The 11,651-nt window shown below is 38.6% G+C and overlaps 2 protein-coding genes across 2 annotated transcripts in view; both read right to left on the bottom strand.

Annotated features, from left to right (window-relative positions):
* Window positions 1-632: 632 nt before the first annotated feature.
* Window positions 633-6,386, bottom strand: LOC137405818 (transcription factor AP-4-like). The gene is made up of 6 exons (XM_068092232.1): window positions 6,107-6,386; window positions 5,363-5,513; window positions 4,063-4,216; window positions 3,113-3,378; window positions 2,147-2,335; window positions 633-1,794 (listed from the first exon to the last, which is right to left on the bottom strand). The coding sequence occupies exons 1-6, from the start codon at window positions 6,316-6,318 to the stop codon at window positions 1,501-1,503; spliced, it is 1,266 nt and encodes a 421-aa protein (XP_067948333.1). The 5' UTR covers window positions 6,319-6,386; the 3' UTR covers window positions 633-1,500.
* Window positions 6,387-9,622: 3,236 nt separating this feature from the next.
* LOC137405766 (rho guanine nucleotide exchange factor 7-like) overlaps window positions 9,623-11,651 on the bottom strand; it is a 46,612-nt gene continuing 44,583 nt past the window's right edge. Inside the window, exon 17 of the mRNA XM_068092154.1 lies at window positions 9,623-10,510. Coding sequence (XP_067948255.1) covers window positions 10,361-10,510 — 150 coding nt within the window. The 3' untranslated portion in view covers window positions 9,623-10,360. The remainder of the gene's footprint in view (window positions 10,511-11,651) is intronic.

Raw genomic sequence — 11,651 nt, 5'->3', positions numbered from 1 at the left:
CTATCAGAGATGAATGAAAGGATATTTTCAATTATGGAAAAGTTCAAGGAATAAAAAGAATGTACAGCAACTTACCTCAGAGTTTACAGAGTGCTACCTTCAAAAAGGCTATATTAACACCATCAAGGTGCATATTTTGTAGTTGTTGAAAACCACATCAATTGGTAAACTCGATGCATCCTGAACCACTTTAAGCAGTCATCATTTGCAGGCAAAATTTGTATTTTTCATGCAGCACAAGTTATGCGTTTTTCTCAACTTTACAATTGTTGGCTCGTCATTAATGAGATCTACATAAATGGTAGATTACTATTGATGGGTATTTGATTTGTAATGGGATTTGTGGGACATAACAAAACACATTAAAAAGAAATATCGATTTGGTTAATCATTTCATTTTTGTTATTCAAATTTTAGCACTTCCTTTTGCAGTAATAAAAATGCTTTTACATTTTTACTTGAGCGATATATGCAATGTTAAAGCATGTTGACCAGTGTGTTCAACCTAATAGTAGACATCAGTTGGACATGACCATTTAATTTTAATGCTGTCCTTCTCGAGTACCATGCCTAGTAGATAGCATCACCATACAAAACTCTTTGTAGGCAGAATAAGATAGGAATTAAGTGTTATTATAGTAGTTTTGTATTTGGAACATGATGGGAGTTGTCATTATTTTAACAGTCATGGTAATCCGGAATAAGATGTGGTAGAACGTGAAGCAGATTTAGCAAGATTACTAGTAGCGGGTGTGTTTTAACAATATGTTTAACATCATTGCTCAACCTAGCTATCAGAAACTCAATCTAAAAATACAAAATTTATACTTTGTACAGATGAGACACCGGAAAATTTCATCCATTCCAAACTCCATCTTTCTTAAGGTAATTTTAAAATAATTAGTTTAAAAAACAAAGTCTGAACAAGATTTACAAAGTAGTAGATATAGAAGTAAATTAAAAGCGCCAGAAATAAAACGGCCACCGAGGTAATACAGAATATGTGACGAGTACAAATGCATAGAGTATAGAATCAGAAGAAAAAGAAGATAGCGCATGATTTGAAGCCATGTATCACACGAATAGATTGTAACAATAGTATTCGCTGATGGCACAGTTAGACATACAGAAGACACGCCACCTGCGACAGCAGATGGTAAAGAAAATCAAGAAGCCATAAATATAGTATATAGTATGGGTAGGTCAAAGTAACTATACACGTGACTCAAACTTGATAAGAAATTGCTTACTATGGTATACCAGTAGCTATTGCCCTGCACTCATCTTCTTAGTAGAAACATAAAAAATTGCATCTACTAGATTGGCCTTTCCAATAACACCAGCTAAATTTCACCGGGATTAACGTTGTGTCGATTAACGTTGGTCGTGTTATCGGATTTAAATAGAGCAGTAATAATATCATGTACACTTATTACAGTAGCCTGTCAAGCCATCAGCTGTGTGGGAATGAGACGATATATACAAACGGACTGTACAAGACTATTTCGACGGCCCTGTATATCCACCGGGCTGACTCGATATATAGTTGCTAAGAAAAGTTGGCCTGTAGAGGAGGGGTACGGACGCTGGAGGAGAAGAGGCGATAGAAAGTGCTGGAAGGCAATACGGTTGCTCGCCCAGAGGTGATGCGATATAAGGGGTTGGTCTTTGATTGGCTGATAATGCCGAAAGAGATGACTGGTGGGCCGGTGGAGGTTGAGGTGTACCAGCTACGGATCTTTCACTTTTAGCATCATCAGATGACTCTCCATGGGAAATGCCACTGTCGGTCTCCTGCACAGACATGACACATGTCAGAACTGGATATGTGAAAGAGCATTACTGGCTCAGCCCTTATTGGTACTGTATCAGCTCAGCTGGTATATAATGCAGAAATAAAAGTCTACCAGTACTGTTGCTCACCAGAAGAGCCAATATACAAATAAATGAATTGAAATATAGTCAACTGCTTTGGTTAACCACACTAACCATGTTGGTTCAGTTGACTCCTACTTACAGCTTATAACGATCAATGAGTTGTTTCCAAGTTATTTACAGCAAGCGATAGCCATAAAATCAAATAGATCAAATAGCATACTCAATCATTATAAACTACACAATATACGATTGTACACCGTACACTCACCTTGTCCACAGCAGCTGAGGCTGGTCTAGTATCCCCCTCCAAATGGTTGATGGCCTCCACAATAATACTCAGGTTTTGACTAGCTACTGAGGAGGCCTTGCCATAGGACAAGCCAGCTTCCTGTTGGTCCATGGGAGAATTCACTGTAGCCCGCTCTGGAGAATGGTAGGTCAGTCTATCGGCACTCTTCTAAAAATAGCAAGTCGAGTAGAGCTGGCAATGAGCCAATACTAAAGGCATCCCGTCCGTGGCGACCATAAGGTAAGCAGGCGGTCACTATGCCTCAGCTGATTGCGAGCAGACTGATAGTCAACAGCAAAGTCCAGCAGGAACTGAATACACAATGCCGATAGTATGACCTGATCTAGATACTCGAATCAGACCACCGTTTCACTAGAGGCCTTTGGACCTGTTATGACAAGGGAGTTAATGATTGCAGCTACTATTAAACACTTTCATATCTAGGCATGCCGGCTGAGCTAGCCAGGAGGCCTTCAAGCTCCAATAGCAGGGCATATAGCAGTCAGAATACGGCAGCAACACTGCTCAAACATTCTTTACAACTCCTTAACTGCAGCATCGCAAGCTTCACTCATGACTAAAATTTTCAATAAAATAATCCTTTTAAAATGAGCCCCGCATCCAACATGAGCAAGCGATTATATCTGAGTAGATCGAGTTGTTGAAAAAACACATCTTCGCAAAAGAATTAATTTTGAAATCTGATAGTAGTTAAGAGTAGAGATCATGAGCATACATCCTGCGGTGCCATGGCAACGGCCAGCCTACAGAGTCTGAATGACTGCACGCAAAGATGACAACAATGCGTATATGAATATCAAGAGCGCATAGCTTTGAGGCGGCATGGTTCAGGTATATAGAAAATGGGTTATTTCAGAAGCTTTACTTTTCTGACAGTAATCTACAAACCAAACTGATCGTGAACTTGACTAAATTTATTCTCACCTCTTCAACTGAATCGTGCCATGACTGAGGGGGTGAAATTGGTGCAGTTATCACAGTAGTTGGTATATGCTCGCTACTGACATTAGGCTGAGAAGCAGCCTGCGCTGCCATCAGACTATATGTGTAGGACTGCTCGAGAAGGGCTCGCCGCTGACTCTCCCTTTCCAGCTGCACGCGCAGCTCCGTCACAGTCCGTCGTAGTTCCTCCACCACTTCAGAGTCGTGGTTTGGCTGGTACGACATGCTTATACCCTCATCTGAGCTCTCTGCAATAACAACAAAACATTGAGCCCACCCGAACCAACAAGACATGAGACAGCGCAGCGAGACAGGCAGAGGAAGGCTCCACACTCATAATTGGCACCAGAACTGGCCTTGAGAGCCAGGCAGTCTACTAAGACCAGTCGAATAGATGGAAGGTCCTTCCCTCAGACCGTCAGCTGTTTATTTATAAATATCTACTCAGCAGCATTGATGCCGCTCACCGTGCCTGCGTAGCTGTTAGCGCTATCGCTAGGAGTCTGGGGAGCGGCTAAAGATTGCTATTTGGCATCAGCTGAGCAGCCTACACAAGCAGTCATGACATAACCTATTGCGATAATATTGATCCAGTTCAAATACTTGGCTCGCATCCAACTCTGGCCTGAATAAGGATTACCTTTGAGCAATGATTTCTTTTGTGAGTCCATACCTAATGATCAAGCGGATTCAATACACATTCACGTGAGCGTGATCAACTCTTCGACGCTTAAAAACTTCCTATAAGTTGCGCTTTACTATATGTCAACCACGAGCTGTGAAGCTCTCTGCAACTACCAGAGACCAACTCTGAGCGAGTCGATAATACAATTGCCAACCTACGCAGACATCGACCTGTACTAATTCTCATCAACCAGAATGGACTGAATGACGATGAAGATGCTGCACAAAAAGGGCAAATGTATGGGTACCTGTCATATCTCGTTTCCTCCTTGCAGGTGCGGCCTCCTCTGTCTGCCGCTGTGCTCCGATAGCTTGTGTAAGTTCAGCGTTCCTCATGAGCAGTTGTTTTCTCTCTTCAAGTAGCTGCACCATATAATCCGCAGCGTTTTGCAGTACTGCTGCCTGTAGCACAAGACAGCACTTTTAGATATCGCTTGACCCAATTACTGAACACAGTGAAAGTCTACCAAAATCATCAGTTTGGAATGCTGCCAAATCAGCATCACAGCGCGAACAAGCGATTGACAAGCACGCCAAGCCATAGCATTGTTAGCTAAGTGAGAAACGGACAGTTTTTGTTAAACTAGTTTACAGTACACACGAGTCAATGAACTGGCTATCCTAGTGGCATTTATAACAAAGCCTCACGTAAACAACTCGCAAGCACTAGACAAACCCAGTCGCAGGAAATTTGTGGCTTACCGCAACTCTTGCGCAAACTACTACAAATTCCACAGCAAGTGACTGCAGCATCTCCCGCCAGCTGGTCGAGAAAGAACCAACCAATCAAAGCAAGTGTCAGTTGTCAGGATCTGAAGTCACGAATTACTAGTTTCTCTCGTCATTAAGGAGTTGAGAGGCAAGAGTGTCAATCAATTAGACCCGAAGAACAGATGCTACGCAGCTGGAAGTACCCGGCAGCAGAGGGCTCTAATGCCCGCTAATCAGAAAAGAGACACCCACAAACCAAAGAAAGAACAACCAGCTATATATAAACTGACCGAAAGCCAGCGATGTCATTGAGTATATAACATTAGCAATAACCAACATACTCCTAGTCGGGCTACTAAATTGCAGAATTTCACAAAATGATTTGCACATTTGAATATTGGCCGCTGCCAGTACTCGTGAACTAAAATACCTATAGAGATCATGAACAGAACAAAATCAACTTCCTTACAGCAGCACGACAGTCGCAACTAGATAACAATCCCACCATCATTTGGGCTACAAATGAACTGTCGTGGGTGATATATATGAAAGCCTGTCATGATATATCCAAGATGAAGTTTTATTCTAATTACTGTAAGTGACCTTGCTTACAAGTGAGCCTGGCCTTAGCTAAGGACAAACTACCTTTAAACAAACACGATTAGCAGTGCTGCCTATCAGCTGCACCCATCAACAGTTTGCCCTCATTCGAGCTAGACAGGCCTCTTGATAACTCCTGATAAAGGCATAAGCACATGTCTCGCCCTGAGACTGCTGCATGCGTGACATGCTTAGCCTTCCAATTGGATGACATCAATAGAATTCATCTCAACCAACCTTGCTCAACTTCTCTATACTGTCACCAGCTGGCAACATGCTCTTCAATGACATATAACCCTGGTTAATGCTCTGCATTCTCCTCCTTTCGTTGCTGTTAGCTATTTCTCTCCTGAGACGTCTCTCTCGTTCAATCTGATGCCTCGGTCCTCTGTCAAAATGAAGCCGAATATTTGCAGACATGAATCAGCTTGAAAAGATGTTGCCACAGCCAATAGTTAGCGTGAATCATTATGAATGATCCCCACTCAACTATAGTAACTGTGTAGCTATGTTGTGACTTTTCGTCATACAATCAATTAGATGGTAATTCTTTAGCAAGGCACTCATTCTGATATGAATGAGGTTTTAAAAATTGAAATGGTAAGTTGCCAAAACATGCTAATGTAAAAAGTTGGTAGAATGAACAGCAATATGACATGAGTAGCCAATAACTATTGCTATGAGAGTAACTGCATAAAGTCCTATCTACACTAAACTTCTGAATAACTAGTCACATACATCTCTGGCTAGAAACCAGAGGAAGAGGAACTACTCATCGAACAAGAGAAAGCATTTTCTGAATGAACTATCACTTTACTGAATGCAAGAACTATTTATCAATATCCCGGAGCTATAATGATAGCACTTGAAGCGAGTTAGTCAAATTAATCCTGCTTGATGGCAAAAATGTAATGAGGAAGTGAAAAAGTATGTTGCTCCTATTCACAGTAACAACTTAATCACGCAATAGGTACAACTTACTTGGTTTTAGGAGATGTGTGTGATGATTTTCGCCGCTGTTGCAGTTGATCTAGCTCAAGAAGCTGATGTTGCTCTTGACAAGTGAGGCTGTCTGGCTCCATCATTTCTTCATCTTGAATAAAATCTCCGTCACAATGATCCATCGGCCTAATAATGCAAGAGGATTGCCCAAGCAAAGGACCTCCTTTTGCGCCATTCACTACTTGCCGCATGCCCAAAAGATTTCCCTACGTTTATCCTTACAACCTTTTACAACTGCAGCCGCAAAACAACGAGTACACCAGCTGGTTACAAATCGTAGCAGCATTGGCGCGAAGGCAAACGCCGGGCTAATTTGTGTACACCCGCGAACTAAATATTCAGTACTTACGAAAAATTAAATGTTATTTGCATGAATAAATTATTACATTTATAAAAAAAATTGTTTAAACGTATATTAAAAATGAGAAAAAACAATAGTTTGTAGATTTGTTTTGATCTTACAAAATCAATCAAATGGCAATCTGCCAAACGCGTAATAATCGTTCACAAGCGCTAGTAGCGAGTTCAAAATTACTAAGGAGAAAGTAAAGTTGCCTAAACTTGTTTTTTTGTTAAATTGAGTATGAAAATGTTAATTAATTTATGTATTCTATAAATAAATGTTTAATAAAATATTAATTATATTTGATTTTAATAAAATTTTGTCTAGTTTTACATTCACTTTCAATATATAATTGTTAGTATGTTATTTTAATATACTATTCTCTATACTCTTTACTGAGCTTTTGGTCTGGTATGCAGCCAAGAAACACGTCAATGAACGCGGCATGGATACCTCATGCATTACGACTAGGGAGATGAATCCAAATGCCATTGACAAGGTTATTGAAGAATGCAGATCAGATGATCGGTCAGCTGATGCGCGTTTATCGCTCTCTCCACAACCGACCACAACCCCATGCCATTATTGTGAAACAGGATCTGTTTCTTTGACAGAGCAGTTCTAGTTCTGTCACGAATATGTCACATTTCAGCAAGGCTAATTAATTACATGTTCCATTTTTAGGTGTTTATGTACTTGGTGTACTTCTGTAATGCTGTTTATTGAGGCCAATAATTGTTGGCTATCTGTGAATGCTACTATTTTCATAGAACCCTTATACAGGGTTATGAGCAGGAAATACATCAAGCATACTACTAAACGGCACATAAATTATCGACCTGCTGTTGGTTTATCACCAATAAGTTGTTAGGCTTTTTAGATATTGCCCAATGCGTAGGAGTTGTTATTCCTTTGAAACTTTTGGAAGGTTCTATATAGTCAAAAATCGTTTGTAACCATGTTTCATAGACATGGTTCATAAACATAGCTTATGGACTAATAAGAAGACTAGTCCAGTTTAAATGATTCTCAATCTTTGTATGTTGTTTATTGTTATAAATATAAAGCAGTAACAAAATTTTCAAAGTTTTTTACATTTTTAAAAATTTAAATTTTGGTTAATGAAATTTTGTTTTACTAAACTGGCCTGCATTTACAACACGCCATTTTTTATAGAAACATCATAGGCCTATGTTGTAACCGCAAAAACTGCATATGGCTGTATGTAATAGAAGTTTTTTAAAAATTACTGATTTTATAGGTTTTCATGATAACCATTTAAAAAAATTATTGGGAAAGCTCTCTTCAAAGGGTTCAATCTCTAGTTTGGCCCATAATCGTTCGAAATATAAAAATGTAGTGTTCATAGTTACGAAAGTGTTTGTTCCTGAATTATTATTAGCTGGATAGTAAACCGAAAAATATAAAAATATTTTTACATAGATCGGTCAAAATGTTAAAAAATAATTTATTTGACAGATAACAACAGGTGCCACAAACCTAGCTAGCTTGCATTTTTGTTTTTGAGAAGAACAAATCTACATTGTTCACGCTGAATGAACAACGATTTTCAATTTACCACTGTCTCTGATGTTATTTTTAAAGAACTCGATTTTGTCATTAGCTCTCCGCAACACTGGCTGAAAAAGTTTGTTTAGTGAAATGCTTGCAGTAAACAAGGATGACGAATGCATTTGCTGGCTGCCATTGCTAATCACTAAAAGATGAATGAAGAGAACCAAACCACCTGTATTGAAACTCTAATGAATGTATGTATCGACTTCAATGGATATCTAAGAGTCAAGGGCTGCCGACTCCGACAGTTTTTGAACATGCTGGTTGTTTATATCTTACTATGGTAAATCAGAAGTGATATTTGCACTCTAGCCAAGCCTTTTTACATAATTGTGTCCCAGAGGATAGTCATGTTTTGCACTGTTAAAACTGGTATTCTGGTTAACCACAGATATCTAGGTCAACCACTTCTTTTCCCTTCTACTCGCCACATGTACCCGCATCAATGTCAAATGACAGCGCAAGTTTCTTCAAGCTAAACCTGTACTGTTATGGTAAGCGCTAATGAGACTTTTGTGTGAAGGACGTGATGAAACTAATCCAAATTAACACTGTTGATAGTTCATTTTTAAATTTGCTGTCATGAACACATCAGCAAATTTAGCCGATTAAAAGCACATTCCTGCAAGGATATAGTCATTCGATATGCAACACCGGAGTTTACATAATGTATAATGAATTTCTATACATAATGTGTACAATGATCCTTGCTGCTTCACACACCGAGTCTCTTTTCTTCAATTCATTGCGTATTTTCAACAGCTGCCCCTCTACCAATGTAGGATACAAAAAAGCAAGTTAAAACAAGTTTTACAACTCTTTAAATAGCAAGTAAGTGAACTAGTATATCTACTTGTTAATCAGTGTTGGTTTGTAATCTGTCTGTATGTCCATTAACAGCGAAAAATTTCTAGAAATAAAAAATTCACTGCGCACTGGATTGTTTTCAAGGAAAGCAACACGATCAACCAAATATTGTAACTATAGGCTTTCTTTATACAAATTGACTTCCATATTATAGTTATCTATTGTAAAAAGTAAGTTGGAGGTTCTACTTTTCGATTTGTCATCATGTGATCAACGCCAATCCATGTTAACCACAGTTAGTCAGAAAACCCTGTAATTCTATACCACGACGAGCATGTCTTGAACAAGTCCTTTTGTCTATCTTTTTTTGTTATTTATTTACCTGCTATAAGATGTGACATACAAGACAAACAACCAATTTGCATATCTCACTGTTTGTCACAGTTTAGTCAAGGTATGAGCCAGTTTAGAGTTGTCTCACTTTTGGCCATGTGCCACCAAATATTTGCTAAACGAAGAATGTGTTTGTTACAAAACTGACAAGAGCTGAGATGAAATCAATGAAGTCACTAGCTTGGAAAAATTCAACAAATACCAGATAATTTCACCATGGCAACCGTATCCGACTTATCGAGGTCAAAAGTTCTTCAACAGTACATCTGGTTATAGATATAGACGTATTTGCACACCTGCAAAGCACATGGTTCTAAAAAGTACACTGATATTCTGATCAAACAGCCATAGATTATAGTCGGACATCCGTACCATCATACAAGCAGTGAGTGTATTCAACAACTTGCTCACGCTGCTGAGTGAGAAAATACATAAATCATAACCAGTGATTGGAAAGACAAACAGAAACGACATGGAAACAGGATATGTACAGTAGACATATGTCAAACTAAGTTCTGAAGAAAAAAATATAATTTCCGCAAGAGGCGATAGGAATGAAAATAATAGGTATAGAACATGCATGATAGGGTCTAATAATAGAGCGCATTGAATTAGTTTTGGATTTTATCCAGTTGAAAAAGGCTCAGGGATTCACTGCATTGTCATCATGTCTCAGCAACAATAAATTAAAAAGAATTACATTTAGCTTTGCAATAAGTAGCTAGGCAGATGTCTAGCTTAAAGCTATATGGTGCTTTGCTTGATTACTTGAGTGTGAGGATGGGTAAAGAATGATATTGAGTGCACTTGGTGAAATATGTTAAAATACCATCAGTGATGTACTTTGACTTCAAGGAGTTCGATATTTCCTAGGATATAATCGGATTCAGTAAAATCCACAAGTCTATGTAGGATATATGGTGAAACCGGCCTCTGAAATGAGCTAATAAGCGACATTTGCAGAGGATGTCAGTTGTCCATTACCCGATCAACAAACCATTCCCTGACTATCCTTACAACAAAGCAGACACGGAGGCTGATGACCAGCTTCTGACACCACAGGCAGTGTGATTGACATCATACATTAAGGATGGGAGTGTAAATGACCACATCGGTCACTGTGATGGGTCATTATTGTGGTTATTATGGTTCAAGGTGGCCAGGGGTATAAGACTTGAAGTCTGCATGGACTTGTGCACTATAGATTCAAGTTTCTTTCGAGCTTTCCTCTCGTCCTCCAGCTCTTTTCTTAGCCTCTCATGACCCTACAACGACAGAGGGAGCTCGACATTACAAGCGAGCTCAGACGAACTCGATGCTAGAACTTTTCTCCAGTCATTGAAAATGAATGTAGGATTTTTTTTTATCAATATACATTTAATATTAATGACATTTCTCTCAAAAATAAGCATTTCCTCTGCCAATGTGGTCAATGTTTAAAAATTTGCAATGTGTATATCGTGTCTTAGCTAAAACTTTGCTAATTACGATTTCCAATTTTCGATTGGAGACTGCTCCTGTGAATCTAGTGAATAGCAGGGCAGCCGTAGCCATGAAATAGCACTCTTATAGACAATAAGGGATTAGAATACAAGAACTAATACAGACACAAACTTCTTTGGAAACATCTTAAAAATATACGATTGGTTATGAAAAAAACTCGAAATTGATTTAATGGACTCGCAGATTTAATAGACTTTAATTAGCTCTATAGGAATGTTTTCTGGGAGTGTTGCTGACACCAATCGGATATCGATAAATCCTTCTTAGAATATCAATTGCTAAATGAAAAATTGTTTTGGTTAATTGATATTTTATACAAATATTTCTGTTATATTTAAAGTACAAACCGTATAATAACAAAAAAAAACAAAACCATTTGAATGACACGACACCAAATTTTTCCCAGGATTTCATTGGGAGATATTTATTTGAAGATATCAGGTAGTCCTGAAATGCAACAGGACATGGATAAGCTTCTTATGTCTATGAAAGGTTTGCTAATTGTGACACATTGGTAAACCTCTGGCATTTCTACCATACCGGTATTAAATTTTCAGGGCTCCACAGACCAGACTTGGTAAATTCATAAATGCCATGGCAAACTAGGCATCACACACATTTTCCATCAAAATTAGAATTTTTTATGCTAAATATAATAAATGAAACCACAAAAGCTATGGTTGGTGATAAGGCAGATGACTAGTTTGTAACAGAATCTAAAGTCTGAGAGTCTGAACAAAGAGACTCATATCAGACTTAAGGAGTAACTAGATGACATCTACTAGACTGAGGCTGGGATCACAGGCTACCAATCACTAGTGAAGCAAGTTGAGGTTCATAAAAATTCGTGTTAACTTTTGATAAATGAGTCATGTCATATTACAAGATGAACTTGTCAAGGTC

The sequence above is a fragment of the Watersipora subatra genome, chromosome 10 (assembly GCF_963576615.1).
Source record: "Watersipora subatra chromosome 10, tzWatSuba1.1, whole genome shotgun sequence".
NCBI classification, from domain to species: domain Eukaryota; kingdom Metazoa; phylum Bryozoa; class Gymnolaemata; order Cheilostomatida; family Watersiporidae; genus Watersipora; species Watersipora subatra.
The sequence above is the reverse complement of the archived record's forward strand: the minus strand, read 5'-3'. Positions and strand labels throughout refer to the sequence as shown.

What these genes read in the sequence shown, in the direction of transcription:
- LOC137405818 (XM_068092232.1), bottom strand. Translation starts at nt 6,318, where the DNA reads ATGCGGCAAGTAGTGAATGGCGCAAAAGGAGGTCCTTTGCTTGGGCAA. An exon ending in GGCACGATTCAGTTGAAGAG is followed by an intron (nt 2,336 to 3,112) that starts GTGAGAATAAAT and finishes TGCTATTTTTAG; the next exon opens with AAGAGTGCCGATAGACTGAC. An exon ending in CCTCAGCTGCTGTGGACAAG is followed by an intron (nt 1,795 to 2,146) that starts GTGAGTGTACGG and finishes ATGTCTGTGCAG; the next exon opens with GAGACCGACAGTGGCATTTC.